Raw genomic sequence first — 21,327 nt, 5'->3', positions numbered from 1 at the left:
TAAATTAATTATTCGTTTGAGATGCTGTCTGCCTTGATCAGGACAAGATTTTTTTTCAAATTTAAATAAAATTTTAATTATTCATTCATTCATAATCCTAACCGCTTAGACGGATGAAGGCTCGTTGGGAAGCTGGAGCATATCCCAGCAAGCTTTGGGCCAAAGGCAGGGCACACCCTGGACAGCTCACCAGTCCATCTCAGGGCTAAAAGTTCATTCATTCATTCATTTTCCGAACCGCTTATTCCAATTCAGGGTCGTGGGGAAGCTGGAGCCTATCCCAGCCGGCTTTGGGCGACAGGCAGGGTACACCCCGGACAGCTCGCCAGTCCATCGCAGGGCTAAAAGTTCATTTATATAAATTTAAACAAATATTTTTCTAATGTAAATAAAATGTGCTTCTTGGCAGGAATGCATTTAACATACAGTGAGGTGAGAAAAAGAAAACTCTCCCATTTTCTTATAATTGATTTTTTTTATTGTTCACAGTGAAAGGTACATTTAGGTTTCAGAGCAGTATATGCTGCCATCAACATGAGGCTTTTTCAGGGCAATGCCTTCTCATTTAAGGGAGACTGATAGATCATAGTATAATAATAGGCATAACTCTAAACACTTTTTTGGGAAATTGGTCATATTTTATCACTTCATTGGATGTACAAAACATTTCTGCATGCTAGTCCATGAAATCATAAAACTACTGAGTTCTCCACACCAGTCTTCAAGCATCCCAGCTACTTCACTAATATCTGCCTTCAGCACGAAATTTGAAAAAAAAAAAAACCTCTTATTACCAACCACTTTTTACCAACCACTGCATACCTTTTTGTTATTTTGGAAAAAAGTATTTAAGTTTTAAGTCTTGTTATAGCCTCCAATATTATAAATACACTCTACTAATTTAGAAAATGTACATCTCAATGCTTTTCAATGAGTACCTGATAAATAGGGATGTGAATCTAACAACAACTCATGATGCTGTTCTATTACAATTTTTGGGGTAACAATTCGATTCAGAATCGATTCTCAATTCAAACAGATTTTCAATTCATATTAATTACATAACAAAAGGTGGTAATTTCCCAAGTAATTTTATTCTTTTATAAGCTAGAATGAAATGAGAACTTGTTAGGGCCAATTCGATTTAAATTGCAACATGTACAATACTTTTTATGCTAGTCATTTTTCTTGATTTCAACCGGGAAAAAAACACAGTAACCAGACCATCATTCTGCTGCTACAAAGAAGAACAATAAAAATGACAAAAAAATAAATAAATAAAAATAAAAATATATAATGTATTAGTTTTACTTATTTGAAAAAAATATTAATTGTTTTCAACAAAAATATTGATTTTAAAATTGTGAAGCAAAGAAATCCCAATTTTCCAAAAAAAAAGTGGACTATTTGGTTGATTTATCAAAGTACGCACGCGCTGAAGAAATGACCGGAAAATGCGTCACTTCCTGGTTCAGCGTCTGACGTGTCTAAAACAGTTTACCACCGGTGTTAGGGTTACACTCGTGGGATATTTAATATACGTTCACTTATTTTCTGGTATGATCTCGTTGCTTTTATTAATAGACATTTTCACTTTGTTTATAATGTCATTCGTACATCACAGGGTTGACTTAGTATTTTATCTTTGGGTGTGTGTTTGTATAAAAATTCCAGATACGTGGTGGCAAGATGCTGGATTTCTTCACCATCTTCAGCAAAGGGGGGATAGTGTTGTGGTGTTTTCAGGGAACCGGGGTCACTGAATCTTTCACGGGGCCAGTCAACGCTTTAATTCGCTCGGTGATTCTCCAGGTGAGCCTCACAAATAGTTTATGTCTTTAGGAAGCTTGTCTCTGTTTCTTGAACTTCTTCTATAGCTCGGACAGCTAATACTAAGCTAGTGCTAACTGGTAGCAAACACCAGCTTATTGCGTAATGCTGGAGGAATAAACAAACTCCTTTCAGGCTGCTGGTTAGATAGAAACTGGGATATGTAAGATTTTATACAGCTTTCTCTGCAATGACTTGACACTTTTTTTTGGGGGGGGGGGGGGGGGGGGGGGTTAAATAGTTTGAGCCAGCACTAGCAATAAAATCTGCTTAGTTTTCTGTATTATGTATTTGCCTTTTGCTTGTGTTACAGGAGCGAAGTGGGAACAATTCATTTACTCATGAGGCTCTGAGTTTAAAATACAAGCTGGACAATGAATTTGAGTTGATTTTTGTGGTAAGTTTCTTTACTGGGCATTACAGGAACTGGAATAAAACATATACTCTAAGCAGCATTTTCCAATGTAATAGTTTACAATCTCTCTCCAATCTCTTTGCAGGTGGGTTTTCAAAAGATCCTGACACTGACATATGTGGACAAGTTCATAGATGATGTCCAGCTTCATTTCAGGGATCGTTATAAGAATGAGCTGGTGCAAAAGGGGGCTTTGAAGCTTCTCAACAACAGTTTTCAGTTTGAGGATATCTTCACAATGCTTCTTCGGTAAGTTTAACTCTGCTGTGTCATTTTCTTGCAAGATGGCACTGTATATTCTGAACAGTGGATACTGCACTTTAAATCATATGTCACATGTTTTAACATATGCTGCTTGGTATTGTTGTTCCCAGCTGGACAGATTGCTTCAGCTAGCTACATTTCAGCTTTAATGGCAAGAAAAAACCTGGCAACTTTTAAAAAGTTAAAAGTGAATTAATTGGGTTGGCTGTTCCACAATGCTCACCATTCTACAATGTTATGGGTTTTTTTTTCCCCAGTTTTATGGTGCAAACATTACAGCTTTATCGTCATCCCACACTATTACTGCTAGTTCTGCAGCTGCATTGCTGTTTGACAATTCAATAATACAATTTGTGTATGACTTTGTCACATTGTTTTCCATATTAAAAACTGTAGCATAACTTATTTGTGCTTATTTTTGTAGCAAAATATGGTGAATCAATATGAATTTGGTCAGTTCTATCCACATAGGCCATTGATAGTAGAAGAATCTCTTAAAAGTGGTGTTTTAAGACTTTTAGTTAGTCTTTAGGAGTCTGATCACAAGTGGATAGCTGAGAGTAAGCACCATGTAAGCTTTGCTGAGTCTGTGTTTACAATTGTGTTAAGTCTCATATGATGACAGTCATTTAGCAATCCTTCCATTTGTTGTTAGATTGTTATAGCAACAGACTAAACAGGGTGGTTTGACATATAAGACTCAGCAACACTTTTTTGGTTCATCCTGGGACGTTCCATTTTTGTGCACAGAGGAGGCTTGTAATGTTTGTATTGAGTTCATGCTAATCCTGAAGCATCCTACCATATGGGTGTGCCCAGAAAACCTCCTAATAAAGGCACCCTGGAGGGCTCCTATTCAGATCCTTGAGTTACCTGGATCCAGAGGCTCCATAATGGAAACTAATTTGGATGCTGTTAACTAGATCTTTTTACTCATGCAAACACAAAAATGAATCCTGGTTTATTTTAACAAGCACTTGCTGAGCTTCTGCATAGGGAGCTAGGTTTCAGTTGTCCCAGTGTATAGGAAAAGACACAAGAAAAATTTATCACTCACAGAAAACGTAGGCTTTGTGATTGTGTCCATTTCTATGGAGTAAAGCTCCTAAGGGGTTCATCCTGTCGTTTGCCAGTTTTTTATTTCCAAAGATTTTAAATCAGTTCACCTGAAAACGGATGTTTGTATCCAGGCAGTGAATACTTTCTTTTCAAGAGGAGGGAAGTTTCCACTGTTCTGATTTTTCCAATGGAAACTTGTTTAGAATAAAAGTTTCACCTTGCGTAGGTCTTAAATCAACATATGCAGAGTGTGAATCTTAATTTATGAACTTCCCTCATGGGACATTCATAACGATGTCTGCTAAATGTAAAATGCTGCCATTTAATGTGACTCAGGGAGCTTTAACCTGTACATAGTGGAATCTACATTAATGTACTGTAATTTTAAGGAACTCGGAGCTGATGTTGTTCCAGTCACACAGAGCTGTGACTGGACATGTGCGTGGAGATGCATGTTAATGCCGGCTCAAAATTGTCCAAATGTTTCAAGAAGGGCTTTTTTTTTTTTTTTTTAAATAAATGTCTGATAGATTTGTGAAGCGATCCACTAAACCAAGTTTCTCCTTGTCATGTCCATGATGACTAACATCAACTCTTCACCAAAAGAGAGGCGGAGCAGAGTAGTAAAACTCGAAGCCCTGCCATAATGCGGTCCTATAAGGAGTCCGAGAAATCCCAAAAAACTGTGAAGTCGATGATTGAGACGAAGGGTGGGGACAAGGGGAAGGAACAAGGTGGCAAGAAGAATAAAAATGCCAAAAAAGAGGGTATGTGTTTCAGGTGAAATTAAAATAATTTATAGAAAAATATATATATATTTAATCTCAAACCAGTTATAATTGATACGTTACAGCTCCTGTCCCTGAGCCTCCCAAAGTGGATCAAAGCAAAGTCTCAACCTCTGGCCAGAAGATGGTTGGTAATGGCAACCAAGGCTTGACTCCTGAGGAGCTCGTGCAAAAGAAGAGAGAGGAATTCTTGCGTAAGAGGATGGGGGCGACTGCTGAAAAGCCAAGGTAAGGCAACTGATTTCACTGACTTACTTGACACAAACAACAACGTTTGTGAGTTTGTGGTCAGAACAGTTATTCTTATGTCTATTGCATTATTTTGGTGTTCTGCTATCCTGCTTGCAGCAAGTCCCCAAAGCCTCAAAAGCCAAGGGAGAAACCGAAGCGCATCTGGGACAATGCTGGTAGCAGCACCAAGGAACTGGACTACAGTGCCAAAAATGGAGATGGTGCTCCTAATGGTAATGAACAGAACCAGGAAGCACAAATGGACCTGGTAAGTACACCTTCTTCCTACTGCTAAAGAAGTTTCATCTGCATTAATCGCTCTAATGATGTAAAAGTAAATGAGTTTGGATGTGTTTTAGGGAATGCAGCTAAACTCCATGAAGGGAGATCTGCAGTCTGTCGACTATGAGTCCAGTGAGGAAGAGGACATAGAAGAGGAAGACGATGGAGTGGTTGTCAACGAAACAAGCAAGATAAGGTAGCAAATGTGTTTATATCTCTCTCTCTCTCCCTCTCTCTCTCTCTCTCTCCCCCTCCCTCTATATATATATAGATATAGATATAGATATAGAGATATATATATATATATATATATATATATATATATATATATATATATATATATATAGATAGTTTTTTGTTTTTTTTTTAATAATTTCTTGTTTTTTGTGCTGGTTATAAGCTTTTATTGACCATTTATTTTTGTTTTCTCAGCTCCAAAAAGGGTGGTGGTTTTGGGGGAATGTTTGGGATGCTGAAGGGTCTGGTGGGCTCCAAGAGCCTGTCTCAGGAAGACATGGAGCCGGTGTTGGACAAGATGAGAGACCACCTCATTGGTACGATATCATGCCTCTTTCAGTCGCTGCACTACTTCAGCTGCATCTATTTGTACGCTTATCAACGTCCTTCTTCATGACTCTTTAGCAAAGAATGTAGCGGCCGACATTGCCTCCCAGCTGTGTGACTCTGTTGCCAAAAAACTGGAGGGCAAAGTCATGGGCACATTCACCAGTAAGTTCACCTTCACAAATATTTAACATGTGCAAACTTGAGTATTTATCTCTGAGTTCTCCCATGCATTGTTTTCACTTCACTTCTGCTGAGAGCATCTGCCTGCCGGGAAGAGTAATGTGATTACTGTAATGCATTTCTGCAAACAGTAATTGGGTAATTACGAGGCAAATAGATTTAAATATGGTCTTCCCCTCGGATTCATATACAGAGAATGGATTTAAAGAACTGCTGAGACCAGCTTTATGTAAGAAATGATCTCACACCATTGTTCCTGTGCATCATATCGCTGTTGTTTTAACGTTATTAGTCCTGACCCCGCCCACATTATGGTTAGCAGATAGCCAAGAAACACTTCCTGTTCGATGAGTTTGTCATTTTTGGAAATGCAGCTCATTTAGAAAATGTTAAAAGGCCATCTAATAGTTGTGGAAAGCTTTGACATTGTATTTTGGTACCACATTTACAAATGTGAGCATGCAATCAAATTTTATTCTTTGCATACAAAATCTGCATCTTCAGTTAAATGCTCATGAGAATCACGAATAATTGCTTCAGTTCTCTGTTGAGTAAAGCATCTTTGTCTCTCATCTGTTTTTCCAGCTTATGTGTACAACTCACAACATGGCAACGTTTAGTTTCGGGCTGTGTTGTGTCTAACTTTAGTCATAGATTTGAGGTTGTCTCATTGAGTTATACAAGAAGATCAGAAGCACAGTTTCTGAACTTGATGTCCTTGTAATTACATTTCTTATGTAAGTAAATGACAACAGAGTGCATTAGTAGTGTGTAAGGCAGTCATTGTACTGGTAGAGGCTGACAAAACTTCCTGTATGTGTGTGTGTGTAGCTGTGGCCTCAACAGTTAAGCAGGCCCTGCAGGAGTCCCTGGTGCAGATCCTGCAACCCAAGCGTAGAGTGGACATCCTGAGAGACGTCATGGAGGCGCAGATCCAGCGGAGGCCCTTTGTCATCACTTTTTGTGGTGTGAATGGTGTCGGGAAGTCCACCAACCTGGCAAAGGTGAGATACAATGTTTGTGTTTGTACAATCAGACCACTGTACACTGTTTATACACAATGTACAGCACAAGTAATTGTAATATAGCCCATTCCCCACTCCAGTCACTAAGGATCTTTTTTTTTTTTTCATGAATTGGCTTGTATCATAACAGTCATTATAAGTTAAACTAATGTGGATTTGTTTTAATTGGATGAAATTGATTGCAAACCGTCTTCAGATGGCTTTTTGTGAATAGGTGTTACCTAAATAAAGCTAAGCTAATTTAAAAAGTGTTTGCCTTCTAGGGGCACAAAAAGCAACGCTCAAATGCACTCAGTTGTGTTGAAAAGGCACTTACAAGTTCAGTCACATGTGCAGTGCAGATAATTAAGGGTTAGAGCTGTTCAACCACACATTTTTAGTTAGATACCACAGTAATCCCACTTCATAACTTAGTAAATAGCATTAATCTAGTATAACTGATCACATAGAACAGATATAACACACTTGTCTGATTTCTGTAGCCCTGCAACTAAATGGAGATGTACATAAAGCTTTACAGTTAATGTGTCGAATGATCTGTTAAGGTTATCCCAATACCAACCTTTGGTTAATGTTAACCAGTTAGGTCTCTATCTCATGTAAACCTCATCTTTAACACCATCTCATGAATCTCCATTAAGTGTATCTGATGGGCTTTAAGCCCTACAGAAGCCCTGATCAATCCAGACAGTTACAGTGGACAGTATTGGCTCTCTCACACACTTGATTGACCCCTGATGGTGTATAAAGATTTTTTTCCTCCAGTGGCTTTATTTTAAAATTCTCACTAAATCAAAATTTTTATTAAGTGTAGGAATTTAGCCATAACATGGTTGAATCACGACGATGAGCCTGCATCTGCATATAGACAGACTCCGAGACGTTTCCTGTTTTAATTCTGAGCCTCTTGTTGAAGTAAACTTCTCTCTGTCTCGGTCCAGATCTCTTACTGGCTGATAGAGAATGGTTTCACTGTGCTGATTGCAGCCTGTGACACATTTCGTGCCGGAGCAGTGGAGCAGCTGCGCACTCATCAGCGTCGCCTGAACTCTCTGCACCCCCCTGAGAAACACGGAGGACAGCCCGTAGTCCAGCTCTATGAGAAAGGCTACGGAAAAGATGCAGCAGGAATTGCTATGGAGGCCATAGCCTATGGTAAAAGAATAACACGTTATTCTTCTTCACCTCTTATCAGAAATAATCATAGCGCATCATCGCATTAAGAGTCCATGTTTGCTGCCTCTAGCACGCAACCAGGCCTTTGACGTTGTTCTGGTGGACACTGCCGGGCGGATGCAGGACAACGCCCCTCTAATGACAGCCCTGGCCAAACTCATTGCAGTCAACATGCCTGATCTGGTGCTGTTTGTTGGGGAGGCTCTGGTTGGCAATGAAGCGGTTGACCAGCTGGTAAGATCTCTAAAAACAAATGTAACAACTGAGCCTGATTATATCAGCAGGGATGGAATTTATTTAGATCCAGATAATCTCATAAGAAATTAATACCAAAAAGGAAGTGATTTTTCAGGTGCTTCTACAGGCCAGCAGAGGGCAGCATTGCTCCACTGATCTGGTGTTTTTTCAGACAGATATGTTTACACAGATGTTTCCCCCCCCCCCCCTCCTCCACACTCTGCTGCACCTCTAAAGCATGACTAGAAAAACAAAAGTTTCATACATTTTAACTGTGCCCTTATCAGATTTCACTTGAATGATTCAGGTTCTTCTTTTGTCCACAGGTGAAGTTTAATCAAGCTCTGGCAGATCACTCCATGTCTGATAAGCCTCGCCTCATTGATGGAATTGTTCTCACCAAGTTTGACACTATTGATGATAAGGTACGCTTTTCTTTCTACACACTTTATCCTTTAACTCAGGATCCTAAAAAAGCTGTTGATGATTAGTTTCTGCTATGTTATAAATAATTTCCACTCGGAAAGCCAATAGCACTCATGCGTCATTCTTCCTCCCTTGCAGGTTGGCGCTGCCATCTCCATGACTTACATCACAGGCCAGCCCATTGTGTTTGTGGGCACAGGACAGACCTACAACGACCTGCGCAGCCTGAACGCCCGTGCTGTGGTCAGCGCCCTCATGAAGGCTTAAGAGTGGTTGCATGTTCCTCTGTTCATCACTTTCCAGGAAGCCAACAGTATCTTTGCCTCGCTGCCATGAGAAGTTCCAGTCCTGCTAGCTTGCCTGTTCATGCTCCTGTCCTGCCCATTCAACTCCGCATCACACAAATAAACTCACGGACTTTATTCTTCCAGTACAGGACAGATGGGCATCTCGTCTGCAAGTATGTTTTTTTTTTCTCCAGTAAACCAAGAAGAAACCCCCCCCACCACCACCATTTTTATTATTTATGGGGCAAATTGGAAAGTACTTCAGATCAGCTCAAGTTGTAAAACATGAATCTGCCTCCCAACGACATTTTATCTGGACCTGGGCTGAGTTACCAGTTTGCTGGTTTACAGTGAAGACGTCTGCATTTTGTTCCTCCGCCTCTTCATGTAAATGAGATCACCTTTACAGAGGAAGGTTTAGTGACCATAGTGCCTCTGTTGTCATCTCTGTTCTTAGATAATGCTTTCATTAGATGGATGGTTCCCCATTAAGAATACTGTGGCAGTTCAGGTCTCAGATGAACAAAACTGTTTATATTAAAAAAAAAAGCAAAACTGGTCTCGGAGCTGATCCTCTCACAGCTGTGCATTGGTTTCATTTGGATTGATCCATTTAACTCTGCACATTTCAACTAACCAGCCTGACAGCTCATTTTTAAATAAAGACTTTGATCCTTTAGCTCATTGATGCAAAGTTATTTTGATTTTTCTTTGTTGGGGTGCCCAAAGATTTAAGTCTATTCTGTATGAGGCCCTTCTATTTATTTTCCATTTTGATTTATTCATTTCCAAAAGGAAATACGTTTAAGGATCTTAGCGCCCCTTTGAATTGTGGTAGTGCAATACAACAGAATCAAGGATTATAGTGAAGATTTGAACTAATTTGAGAATGTAAACGTTTCTAAATAAAGCTGCTACATGTGAGGAATAATGGTAAGCTTGCTTTGTTATATGGTGCAGATGCATGTGGGGAGTATCCCATACAAAGAAAGACCACGTAATGGTAATCACTAGACATGCAAACATGACAGCAGGGCAGGTGGTATACAGAGATTTATTTTATTTGAAAATAGTACTTATAAATACTACACCAGAAAACACATGCACATATTAAAAATACAAAAACAAGCTTACAAAGAACACTATCGGCACTTCTTGTCCATGGCAAAGAGATTGCAACTGGCAGGGACGTGCTTTGCCGTGAAAACACACACCTGAGCTTTAATTGAACATGAACTACTTCATCCCCCTCGATTCTGAGAATTATTCCCACTCATCCTTTTCCAAACATTAGTATGCGAATGATCCCAGTTACATGGCTGGGATCCAATTCATCAACAGCATTTTCAGTTCGGAGCATGTAGTGTGTTGTCGCCTGTTAGAACAGCAATTGTTCTAACAGGCATTCTTTTTACCATGTGCCTTAATCTAACAACAATTCAATCAAGCCAAAGTGGAAACATAGCATTCACTCTTCTGCATGTATGAAGCTGGCATTCAGCATTGCAAACACTCTGCTTTTAACAACATTTAAAGTACATACAAGGAAAGCAGGCTGAGGTTGAGCAAGGACTGGTAGCGAGAACTCCTCCCTTTTAAATAAGAGCTACATGTAAATGGAATATAGTGAGTGCCTGAGAAATACTGACAGCTTTTAGGGATTCAATGGAAACCCAAGTCAACTAGAAAAAAAAACCAAAACAATACCACTCGGTGAAATAGTCTTGGAAGAGCTGGAGAGAAAAAGACCGATTCCAACCACATGCCTGTAAAGAACAATTAGCAAAAAAAAAAAATCTAATGAAATAAAAAGGACTTCACTGATAAGTTGCAAAACACCAGACAATGCTGCAAAGTCAGTTGTGTATTTGTGTGATCAGTGAAAATCGACAACAGGCCTGCATTTTCCTTTTTTTTTTTTTTTTAATCTACCAGCATGCAGTAAAAGAACAGAGTCTTGGCTGGGCAGCGTTTTGTGTTTCTCTGCAAATGTCCGTTGCAAGTGGCCACTTCTCAAAGTCAAGAAGAAACATTCAGTTCTAACCCTGAAGGAGGCTTTTCTGTGTGTTAAAGCCATTCTGCTGTTCCTCCTCCTTCTGTGAGGGTGACCCTGTGGATGAAAATTTAACATGAATGAATGAAACAGCTTCAAAGATGGCAACCTTTTAAACCACTTACAGTTGTGCTCACATGTATTCATCCCCTTTCATTAAAGAAAAGGCTGAATTTACAACAGTCAAATAGCTGGAGACTTAAAAAAGGAACAATAACCAAAAATTTGCAAAAATATAATTTCGTTATATAAGACACTTTTTTTTCATTTAACTGAGTTGAAGAAAGAAAAAAAAAAAACAAATCGGTCCTGGACAAATTAGAGCACTTTTCTGTTGAACAGTGGGACAAAATACCTGTCAACAGGTGCAGAAGTCTGACAGAGGAACAGAAAACACCTGACTGTAGCGTAAACAAAGGATTGTTCAACAAAATATTAGTTTATGAGTGATGTAATAAATTATCTTGTTTGCTTTTTAAAAAAATATATTTCTATTGAACCACAATTAGAAAATAATGTAATGATTATAACATTTTTATTACTTTCGTCAATTTCAGCTTATTTTACAGAGAGCTGTTTTTTGTCCTCCTTTAATAAAAGGGTATGAATAAATATGAGCACAACTGTAGATCTGTGCTGCGTAAACTGTGTTAGTCAAGTACCTCTTTCACACAGACCGACTAAACTAGAATTATGAGCTAGCAAACTGGATTTGAACCATCATCCTTACCCCAGCCGTTGGTGGACACATCCCGGTTGCAAATCTCATTGGCCAGCCTCTCAAAGTACTCCGGCAGGTCAGCGTACTCATCTCCGTAGGAGATCACCTTGATGCCTTTGTCCAGCATGTTGTCACGCAGCTTCTTGAATTCACCAACATCCTCCCGCCGCACGAGCATGAAGTGTTCCAGGTCCGACTTGTGTTTGACCGCCTCCAGGAACAAAGCCTGGAAGGTTGTGTCATCTACCGTGCGTCCGCAGCCAAGAAATACAAAAGACTTGGTCTCGTACAGCTTCTGGATCTCCCGCTGCAGAAAACACCAGTAGGTATGAGATATTATCCCTCATAACAAGAGGCAGGTTGGCAACATTTTGTAAGAACTCTAAAGTAAAAGTTATTAGAAGATATTGTTGACAAAGGTAACATGACCAAGAAACTTATCAGAATTTTAATACTCACCATAACCTCAGTGTTCCTGAGTACATTCTGGTACCCAGCAGGGTGCAGTACAATGCCACTGGGGTTGGTATAAACACCATGGATATGCAGAACACTTAACCTCCGTTTCTCCTGAGCCCACTCCAACACCTAGACACACACACACATACATGCACACACACACACACACATATATGCGCTTAACAGTTCATTGAACAAAATCCTGTTCTGACTGGGTAAGGACTAAAACCACTGAGCAGAGGATATTAGCCCTGATGGAGACGAGGCATAAATACCAGAACTGGCAGGCAAAGAAATAGCTCTCGCTTAGATCGCTCCTCGCAAAGTTAAATTCTCAAAAAAAAAAAATTATAACAAGCTATCTTTAAGTTAAGCGGAACATAAATGACGCAGCTGGATGGCAGGTTTAATGAAGCTCCACCGTAATCCAAAAACAAATATTGTTCAACCTTTAACATTTCCTCCATTTGTCAGAGACAAAGGAGGATCTTTCATTGTAAAACAGTATCTGGGTTTCGCCTAAAGCAGCAAAACGGGAACTTTACAAACAGAAAATCTCATAAATGTTGGTCTGATTGTGTACTTTGTCAGTTCAACCCCATGCACAAAAGAAAAGCTACTATTCAGGGTCATTTATGGAACAATTCTCTCCATTTAGAGAACTGAGAGAACATATAACAATAAAGCTTTTACTCGGAAAACAAGGAAAACCCAACCATTCATTTAATATTGACCAAAATGCTGCTGCTGCAGCCTGACAACACACAAGTGTCCACATCAGCGCATGCTTTGACCTTTGCTCTTTAAAAAAAAAACAAAAAAAACAGCTGACTGCATGCATTGTGTCAGGCTAGATCAATGTATGTCTTTGCAGAATCCAAGCAGTGTTTACCTTCTTCTCATCTGTCAGGTCTAGAGACTCTAGTTTTGTACCCTGGTGGGCTGCGTAGATCTCCAACAGGTTGTCAAAGTTAGTAGTAAGGACCAGCGCACCGCTCTCCATTAACTGCAGCACCGAACGCAGCAGATGTTTCCCTGCATGTTCCATCTTGCACTCCAAATCATCAAAAACTTCGTACAGGCAGTCTTTGAAAAATGTGGATCGCACATTTCCAGTTCTCTATATAAAAAAAAACAACAAAAAACATAGCAAGAACAGGAGTTATTAGGAGAGATAGAAAATACCATTTTTGCAAACACATAAGAAATGCTCTATTTAGCATATTATCCAAGCAACTCTGACATCTCTGTCTATCTTTATGGTTAGGATGATGAGTTATGGTGACTACAAAGAAATACCCAGATTTAGGCTTTTTACAGTACTTGGAAACTTCACAGGAAAAAAGAAAGGCTACATCTATGTTTATTAAGACATTATTCTTTGCGAAGCAACTGCTAATTTACCTCTGAAGTGTTTCACTAGTTCACACATGAATACAATATGTTAGCTGCTGGGGAACTACAGTATGGTAAAAAGAAAAGTATACGAGGGAAAAACGCTCAAAAGCATTGATGAAATTACAACAGCTTTGAAGTAAACTTTTACAAATCCACAATAAGAAGCCTTTCAATGGAACTGGCTTATGATAGCATGTGAGCTGACCGTGTGTGCGTCGCGTTTGTTAAAATAAAAAAGTGTGCACTTGCGCTCCAGCTGAGCAACAGCTGAATGTTTACAAGCAACTTGGGCTGTGTAGAGCAAATTCCTTTAAATGGGATTTTTAATTATGGTGCTAAAGAATGTAATAATTGCCTGATACATAATAATTACGCAGTCATGCACATAAGGACTTCAGCATGGAGAAGTGTGTTTGAATATGCTTTGCTTCGCCTTAAGCGGGAGGGAGGAGACATTTCAAGGCTCCTCCCTTAACAGGAATGTCCACTCTACTTGCATCTTGGGTGGGATGTAAGAGTATTTCCCAGATTGGAAAAACATCTGCATGACAGCATCCTCATCGGCATCTGTGATCCTGCACTTTAAGCAAAAATCCCACATCGCCTCGGCGAGGAGATAAAGTGCTGCAACTGCACAGATTAATTCGTAGTCTTACCTGGCCGAGCACAGAAGATAAAAAAAAAAAAAAAAAAAGGCAGCGAGAGGCAAACAGCTAAGAATAGCAAAGGCCAGAGTAAAGATGCAGTGACCAAGGTGATCCAAGAAAATACTCTGCTGACATGCAGATTACAGCCCTAATGGGATAAACAAGAGGAATCCATCCCACAGGAAGAAGCTCATTATCCACATCTAGCGTATACAGCACCCTCTTGATCACCGTGTCCTTGAATTATCTCAGAACTTACGTAATGTCCACCTGAAACGCAGGTAAACAGCCCTGCTGCTATACATCCTAAATAAATAAATAACATTTCCTCCAAACAGCAGCAGCATTGATCCCTCTCCACAATTATTTTGGTTATGTCATACCAATCATTTCAGTGGCAATGAATGATCCTGAGCCTTAAATGTATGAACTTTTCAAATAAGTAATTTTTTCAACAAGTATGCATGATAAGTCAAACAGAAGACTGCATATATCATTATCAACAGATGACTAAATGTTTCCATACTCGCTTGAAGTAAGCTAAAAAACAAGCAGTCAATTCACGTGTGATTAGCCCTACTGTTGCCTAGATTTAAAAAAGATTCATGACAAAGGAAGTCTGAGATTTTCACTTGAGATTACCCTCATTACTTCTACTGTACCTCATTACAGACAACAGTAACCCTGCTGATACACAAATCCATAAAAGTGGGTTAAACTCTCAGCCGACTGTTCCTGGAATTAACCAAGCAGAAGGCAGGTGTCTCACACCCTTGCACATATTAGCATTCCCAAGACATTTTTTTTTTTATAATGAGGGTCCCAGTTTAGCTAAATGAGAAGGCAAAGCTATTAAAAAATGGGTTGGATTTAGTGTTGAATTTGGCTCTCTGTCTTAGGGCAACGCTGTAATTCACACCTGGGGAAACTCACTAGCTGGGTTTTTGGTCACAAGCAAAGTAAATCTGAAACAATCTTGTAAAAACCCATGAAAAAGGAAACGTGAACTAGGCTTTGTTAACCAGTAAGGGGATAGATAAAGCTTGGTGGAGGTATGGACGATGTTCCAAGTGGCTTTCATTCAGTAGATGTAGTTGTCCTGACATGAAACAAACTTACAGAACAAAAACACTGTAATAAGAGAAATTCTAGGGGAGAGCTCCTTCTTTTTAAGGCAGGAGTGTTTAAAGTTTCCATGCATCCATATTCCAACACACCTAGCTTCTATTAAATGGATCCAATGGCCAATGACGTTCTGCACAATGACTGATTTGAGTCAGGTGTGGTGGAGCAGGCATACATGAAAAAACTGCAGGATTATGGCTGAAAAGGACCGGAGCGTGACATCTGTCTTATGGTATATTCAATGTAAGAAGATGCTGCTCTGTCAGGTGAGAGTTATGTGCTGTCCCACAAAGTAACTTGCTGAGTCATGTCATTTTAAGCTTTGCCAGGTCAGATGGGATTCACAAAAGTTATTTCCAGTCCACCAAATGTTCGTGTTATGAAAGCATGTTAAAGTAACCTCAGTAAATATATTTTTTGGCACATTTTTATATATTTGCACATTAAATGGTACTTTGTTTTTTTTTTTGTTTTTTTTTTTATTTATAACTTTTCCATTCACTCAGGCTACCATATAAAGCCAGGAGACAGTATTCATTCCTGATGTTAAAAATATTTGCATGGCTTCTGTGAATGAGAGCTGGCGTGCTTACATGCTGCACCATAACTCACTAAGTTTAGATGAAGCTGTAAATCTGAATGAAAAATCTGGGCCGGCGTGGGGGTGGGCGTGGGGTTGGAGGGGGTGCTGGTTCACATTATTCTGTGCTTGTTTTTTTCCTCAGACCTGCTGTGCTAGACGCTGCTGTGTCTGTAGCCAACAGGAGCGGACTGTGGATTGAAATAAACACGATGGATAAAGCCATAAAAGCGCTGTTTGTTCCCTTTGTTCCAACAGGCTGAGGCCTGAAACAAAGCGTGTTTTATCAATGTCAAAGGTGCGATGAGACATGACTAACACAGGAGGCAAACGGTATTAAGACTCCCATCTGCCAGCCCTGCTCCAGACCAGACTGGTTTAGTAGTAAGAGAACTCAGTCATATGTAAATCTTTGCCGTAAAAATTCAGTTGTAATGATCTCACTGGTTTAAAGCTGCACATATTCAATGTACACACATGCAAGGACATATTTTTTATTACCATATGTGTAAAGAAACAACTTAAATGTTTTTTTTTTCCCCGCATTGTCTCACGAAATAGTCCAGAAGAGTTTCGTGTGAAGATCTTGTTAGGACCGTGTGGTTAGATGGCAGGAATTTTCAGGCAGTTTGGGTGACCCAGCTTAGATAGATTCAGGATACGAGAACTTGTTTCTTCCTCTTCGTCACCTGTGAAATTTTCTTAATCCTGATTTGCCTAATACTCAGCTCGTTTATGTTTTTGTCAAAGATTTAACTATATGTCTACCTCTCACACTCCACTGTTGGAGTGTTACACAGCCGATTGTTGGAAGCTAAACTGGGAATGTTATGTGGGTGTGTGTATTGTCTGACTGCATGTAAAATCTATTAAAATAACATGACTTAAGTATGTCATAGTATTAAGTTATTATGCTCCTAAACATTTGGCTTTGTAGGGAAGAAATTAATGACACATCTACACACCTTAATGCATTTCCATGTCTGCATTTCAACACAGAAGTTCTTATTTTAAGCAACAGGAACAAAGTAGATGTCAAACTAAATCCCAGAGGCATTTCTGCAGCGTCACTATTTCACTTCCTACTCGTGTAGGCACTGTATTTGTGGATTAAACTGTAAACACCAGTGGATAAAGTTCACTCTTCAACGCAACATCTTGCAAAGATGCTCAGTTAATAAAAAGCATCTAATTAAAATAACTTTTTGAGCCTCTCTGTCTGAACTATGTCAGAGTTGTTTGAATGTAATTTGCTTTATAAATCACACCGCCATGATTGTTTTACTGAGGCCTGCGGCTGAACCACCCAACTCCTCACAAACAGCCCACCGATGTGGTTGACATCACATGCGAATGGATGGCGCTCCCATCCACCCAGTGACCACAAAACAAATCTTCGCCAATACTTAAGATTGAATTGGAAAATTGTTGATCTTATTAACTTCACAGAGGATTGAAGTCAAACAAATTTCACTTAGCTTTAATGAGGTTGTGAGGTTAGTATGTTGCATAGCTAAGCAAGGAGTTTGCTAATGATAACTACTAACAATAAGGTGTCGAGCTAACCCAAGCAAGAAAACCGTCATATACAAACATGGCACTGAATGATGATAGCCAATGAAAGCAATTCAAATCTACAAAATGATGAGATAAAATCTATTTATGAAAGAAAGATCCCTTTCTCCTGTCTATGTCTGATCTTTACAGAAGAGATAACTTTGTGAACATAGACTGTGGAGCTTTACATAAAAATACGGTCCAACTCCACCCTTCTGTAGATTGTAGCGAGAGGCTGCTCCACTCCCAGCCCAGCTTCAAATCAAGCTGCATTTATTTTATCTTGGAGACTTTCTTTTCCCCCCCTCTCGTTTTTTTTTTTTAAAGTGGAACTATTATGTGCATTTCAGGCTAATTTATTTTTACTTCTGAGACCAGAAGGGCTGGGATTGATCGAGTTATTGTCACAAATCGCTTTATTTACTTCAGACCGACCCTCCGCAAAACGAGTGGATTGAGACTCTTCCGCATTAAGCCCCGCCTCCCGCCACTGCCGCACCTGCTTTCGCCGTCATCATAACATATCATAAACAGAAGGATTAGGCTAATATGAACTCAATAAAAAAAAAAAAATACAATGTCAACACATAGCATACAGCCCTACATGTTGGAACTTGAATCAGACCCTGAAAACGAAGTGGAAAACAGCAACCCACAGCAACGAATGCAGCAGGATGTCTCTCTTTGGTCAACTCACCAGCCATTGTTCAAAATAACTTTATCCGACGTTTTCCACCTGCCTGATGTATTTGTACATGCTCTTGTTAACCAGTAGAAGGTAACCAATCACCGAACCTTATCCCCCGGGACGTCACAAGGATTTCCAAGTAGAAAAAACTCTCTAAAACGACGCGTTTTTCGTCGCCATGGAAACCGAACGGAGAGCGTGCTGGAACTCAAACTCAAACATGCGTTTAGGTGATAAAAAAAACAGTGCCGTTCGCATGTCTGATGAGGATTCAACACTGTAACACTGTAAAAAGCTCAGAAAACTCGAAATACCATAATAGCACCCCTTTAATGATTTCTTCTCAGCTGTAATATAGTTCAGTGGGAAGTAAACATAAATAAAATGCTTTAATGGTACTTAAATCTTTTATTTTTAGATTAGAGAATCCACTTTATTTGTATAATTTAATTATGATTTTTTTTTTTAGTAAAAAATAGAATGTTTGGTTAAAGTACCACCTAAAAGCAAAAGTTCTTAACAACAGTTTCTTCAAGGTTTGTTTGACACAAGAACAACAAAGTGACTTTTGTCTTTTTTAATGCTAAACTGCTTCAAGACCTCCTGAGCGTAATTAGTGTGCAGTAACACCAGCTTGAGCACCAAGGATGCAACCGTGACGCCGCCTGCAGAAGTCAGAAACATCATTTGCAATTAAAAAAGCTGGAGATGAACTGTTTTAAAAGGAGGCAATGTCGTATTTTTCTGTGGCATTTCGAACAAACCTTGGCATAGACATTTAATGAGAACCAGAAAAGGGTCTGCTTAAAGAGTTGAAAATTATTATTGTTAGAGATTAAGATTATATTCGGAAATATAAAAACACCTCAGTGGAGAGCTGTGCACTACATATACTATAAAAATGCTGTTAGTTGTAGGAGGATGGTTTTTTTTGTTTATTTTAAATGTACCTAGTTACTGCATGACCTACAGGTCTTTAAATGAGACTAGGGTGTTTTGATAATCTGTGAAAGATGAGGCAGAATGTTTCCAGCTCACTTTTGAGGAAACAAAAGTGACCTGATTTGTGTGGCATTTTTTTGTGCATGTGCAGGAAAGGAGTAGTAATGAGAAGAAAAGGCTCAAAAAGTCTTACCGGGGAAAGTTTCTGAATGAGGTCATGGGCCACATGCACCAAATTCTTGTCTTCCTGCATGTGCTTCTGGAAACGCCGACTCTCCTCTTCCTCTAATAGGTCAAAGTCATTGGCTGCATCAAGCAAGGCCTGGATGAGACCTTTCCAGGAGCGGAGTGCAGGAACCTGAGGGGCCACTGCAGAGCTTACCCCTGTCCCAATCACTAGGACAAGCTCAGGTGCTCGCTTGGTCTTCAGGCTGGGCAGCAGTTTCCTTTGGGGCAGGCAGAGATTGAGTGATGATCATTCCAAAGATGGTGCTTCCCAAATCCTTTCAACAGCATGACGGTTAAACAAACCATTTTCAAGCATGCTAGCATGCAAAGTGAAACTAAAACCTACCTTTATTTAGGACTGGCAAAAATTAGAAAAAAAAAAAACAAAAAACAACAAAGATTTTGATCACAAAACACTGAGGCAGTAATAGACATGAGGTTCGACTGGTTCCGGGGCAACATATGAACTTACCTGGGCTTTTTAGCATTTGAGTCTGCATCCTGTGGATCAGTTGCAGGTCGCTTTTCAGTTTTCACAGCTACAACAGAGGCCATTCAGCTCCTGAAAGAAAAAAACGTGACCAGCTGTTTCTGAAGGGCTTGGTTTCATAACATAAACAGGAGGGCTGTGACGATATGCTTTTGTCCCAATTTTATTTGATTCTGATTATTGGGGTGCCAATTTGATATAAATTGTAATTCTCCACTATTGTTGATTTTTGTAGATTAAAAAAAAAAAAAGTAAAAAAAACTTTTTTTTTTTGCTAGTCATTTTTCTTCATTTCAATGAGGAAAAAACAACACAGAAGCCAGACCATCATTCTGCTGCTATAATGCCCAAGAAAACAAGTAAAACGTTCAATAAAAACAGTAAAAATCACAAAAATTTTTATAGTGCAATAATTTTATTTATTTTATATTAAAAAAAATATTTCTTTTTTAACAACAACAAAAAAAAAAAACCAAACAAAAGAAAAAACATCGATTTTAAAATTGTGAAGAAAAAAAAAATCCGAATTTCCGATTTTTTCGATTCGATTTTCCCACCCCTAATAAACAGTGACTCGTGTAGGACTCGACAGTTCTGCATACTTGAAATTGTCACAAGTGTTTGCTGTCATTTGTTTCAGTCACAACTCAAACCCACTACACCAGACAGGAAATAATCGCTGGTACAAAGAAAAACATTCAGATTAAATGCTTCTTACCGGGAACATTTCATTAATTTCCTTCTAGGAACTCACCTGAATGACACATGCCGTTTAAAGAGGGGGTTAATACAACTAAAAAAAAACAACTTTGGTCGCCAATAAGGTCACCTTTGTATCTATGAAAAATTATATACCAAGTGGACAAGTTCTGTTTAAAAGCTATTTTCCAAACATTTTCGGACTTTTACCATGTCCAGCGTGAGCCTACTTTAAGTGTCCACGTTGACAGTATGAACACCGTTTGCTCAACTCGGTTTCTGGGGAGACAATGCCAGCTGAAATGTCTTAGTAACGAGGGACACTTGCGACAATCCACACAATAAATAACTTATTTAAATGTCACTTCACCAGCTGATATACATGTACAGCTTAACCTTAATCTGTTATCAAACTTACCTTGAGACAGGTAAGGCAACGCGCCCGTGTTTACTTCAGTTCAAGTGGATTTTCTTCGATAATAAAGTCGACGAAACTCGGTCCTGTTGAATTCAGACTGTAAATAAGATGAAAACAAACGAGTCCAGGAGTCTTTGAGCTTTCGATGGTGTTGATGTTAGGCCGATAACCTGAACGTCAGACTCTGGACAGTGGGAGATGATGAATCACCCAAGACAAACGATTCTCGGCTAAAGCGCAACAAGCTAGCGTTTTGCTAACGTTAAGCTTGTTTTTTACTTTAATCCAACTTGCGTTAAGATTGTTATAAAAAAGAAATGGTTTCAGTGTTGCTGCTCATGCTGATAGCGGCATGCATCCGTCATTAGCTTTTCTTTTAAACTAGCATGCTGTGGTTTAACTTCCCCAGAGTACCGCTATACAGAAAAACGACTCTGAGCCCTGCTGCTACTTTCAACCCATTGGCCGTCTGTGTTAAAGTTTGGAGAAACCTTTGGAAGTCGCCGCCTGCGCTGATGTGCGTCGGCTTTTATGATGCCTTCATGTGCAGCACGA

The 21,327-nt window shown here is 39.3% G+C and overlaps 2 protein-coding genes across 2 annotated transcripts; one reads left to right on the top strand and one right to left on the bottom strand.

Annotated features, from left to right (window-relative positions):
• Positions 1 to 1,482: 1,482 nt before the first annotated feature.
• Positions 1,483 to 9,676, top strand: srpra (SRP receptor subunit alpha). Its single transcript, XM_079245832.1, has 15 exons — positions 1,483 to 1,557; positions 1,675 to 1,812; positions 2,144 to 2,227; positions 2,331 to 2,494; positions 4,175 to 4,335; positions 4,422 to 4,584; positions 4,705 to 4,855; positions 4,947 to 5,065; positions 5,302 to 5,423; positions 5,512 to 5,598; positions 6,448 to 6,620; positions 7,583 to 7,796; positions 7,888 to 8,051; positions 8,381 to 8,479; positions 8,619 to 9,676. Exons 2-15 carry the CDS (start codon positions 1,690 to 1,692, stop codon positions 8,745 to 8,747), a joined length of 1,953 nt encoding a protein of 650 aa, XP_079101958.1. The 5' UTR covers positions 1,483 to 1,557; positions 1,675 to 1,689; the 3' UTR covers positions 8,748 to 9,676.
• A 140-nt stretch (positions 9,677 to 9,816) lies between these two features.
• fam118b (family with sequence similarity 118 member B) lies at positions 9,817 to 21,129 on the bottom strand. The gene is made up of 7 exons (XM_079246598.1): positions 20,773 to 21,129; positions 19,638 to 19,727; positions 19,131 to 19,383; positions 12,893 to 13,120; positions 12,001 to 12,129; positions 11,551 to 11,848; positions 9,817 to 10,877 (listed from the first exon to the last, which is right to left on the bottom strand). The coding sequence occupies exons 2-7, from the start codon at positions 19,718 to 19,720 to the stop codon at positions 10,807 to 10,809; spliced, it is 1,062 nt and encodes a 353-aa protein (XP_079102724.1). The 5' UTR covers positions 19,721 to 19,727; positions 20,773 to 21,129; the 3' UTR covers positions 9,817 to 10,806.
• Positions 21,130 to 21,327: the final 198 nt, after the last annotated feature.

This window comes from Telmatherina bonti, assembly GCF_933228915.1.
Source record: "Telmatherina bonti genome assembly, chromosome: 9".
NCBI classification, from domain to species: domain Eukaryota; kingdom Metazoa; phylum Chordata; class Actinopteri; order Atheriniformes; family Telmatherinidae; genus Telmatherina; species Telmatherina bonti.
Note: the sequence above shows the minus strand (reverse complement) of the source record. Positions and strands in the feature narration are given on the sequence as shown.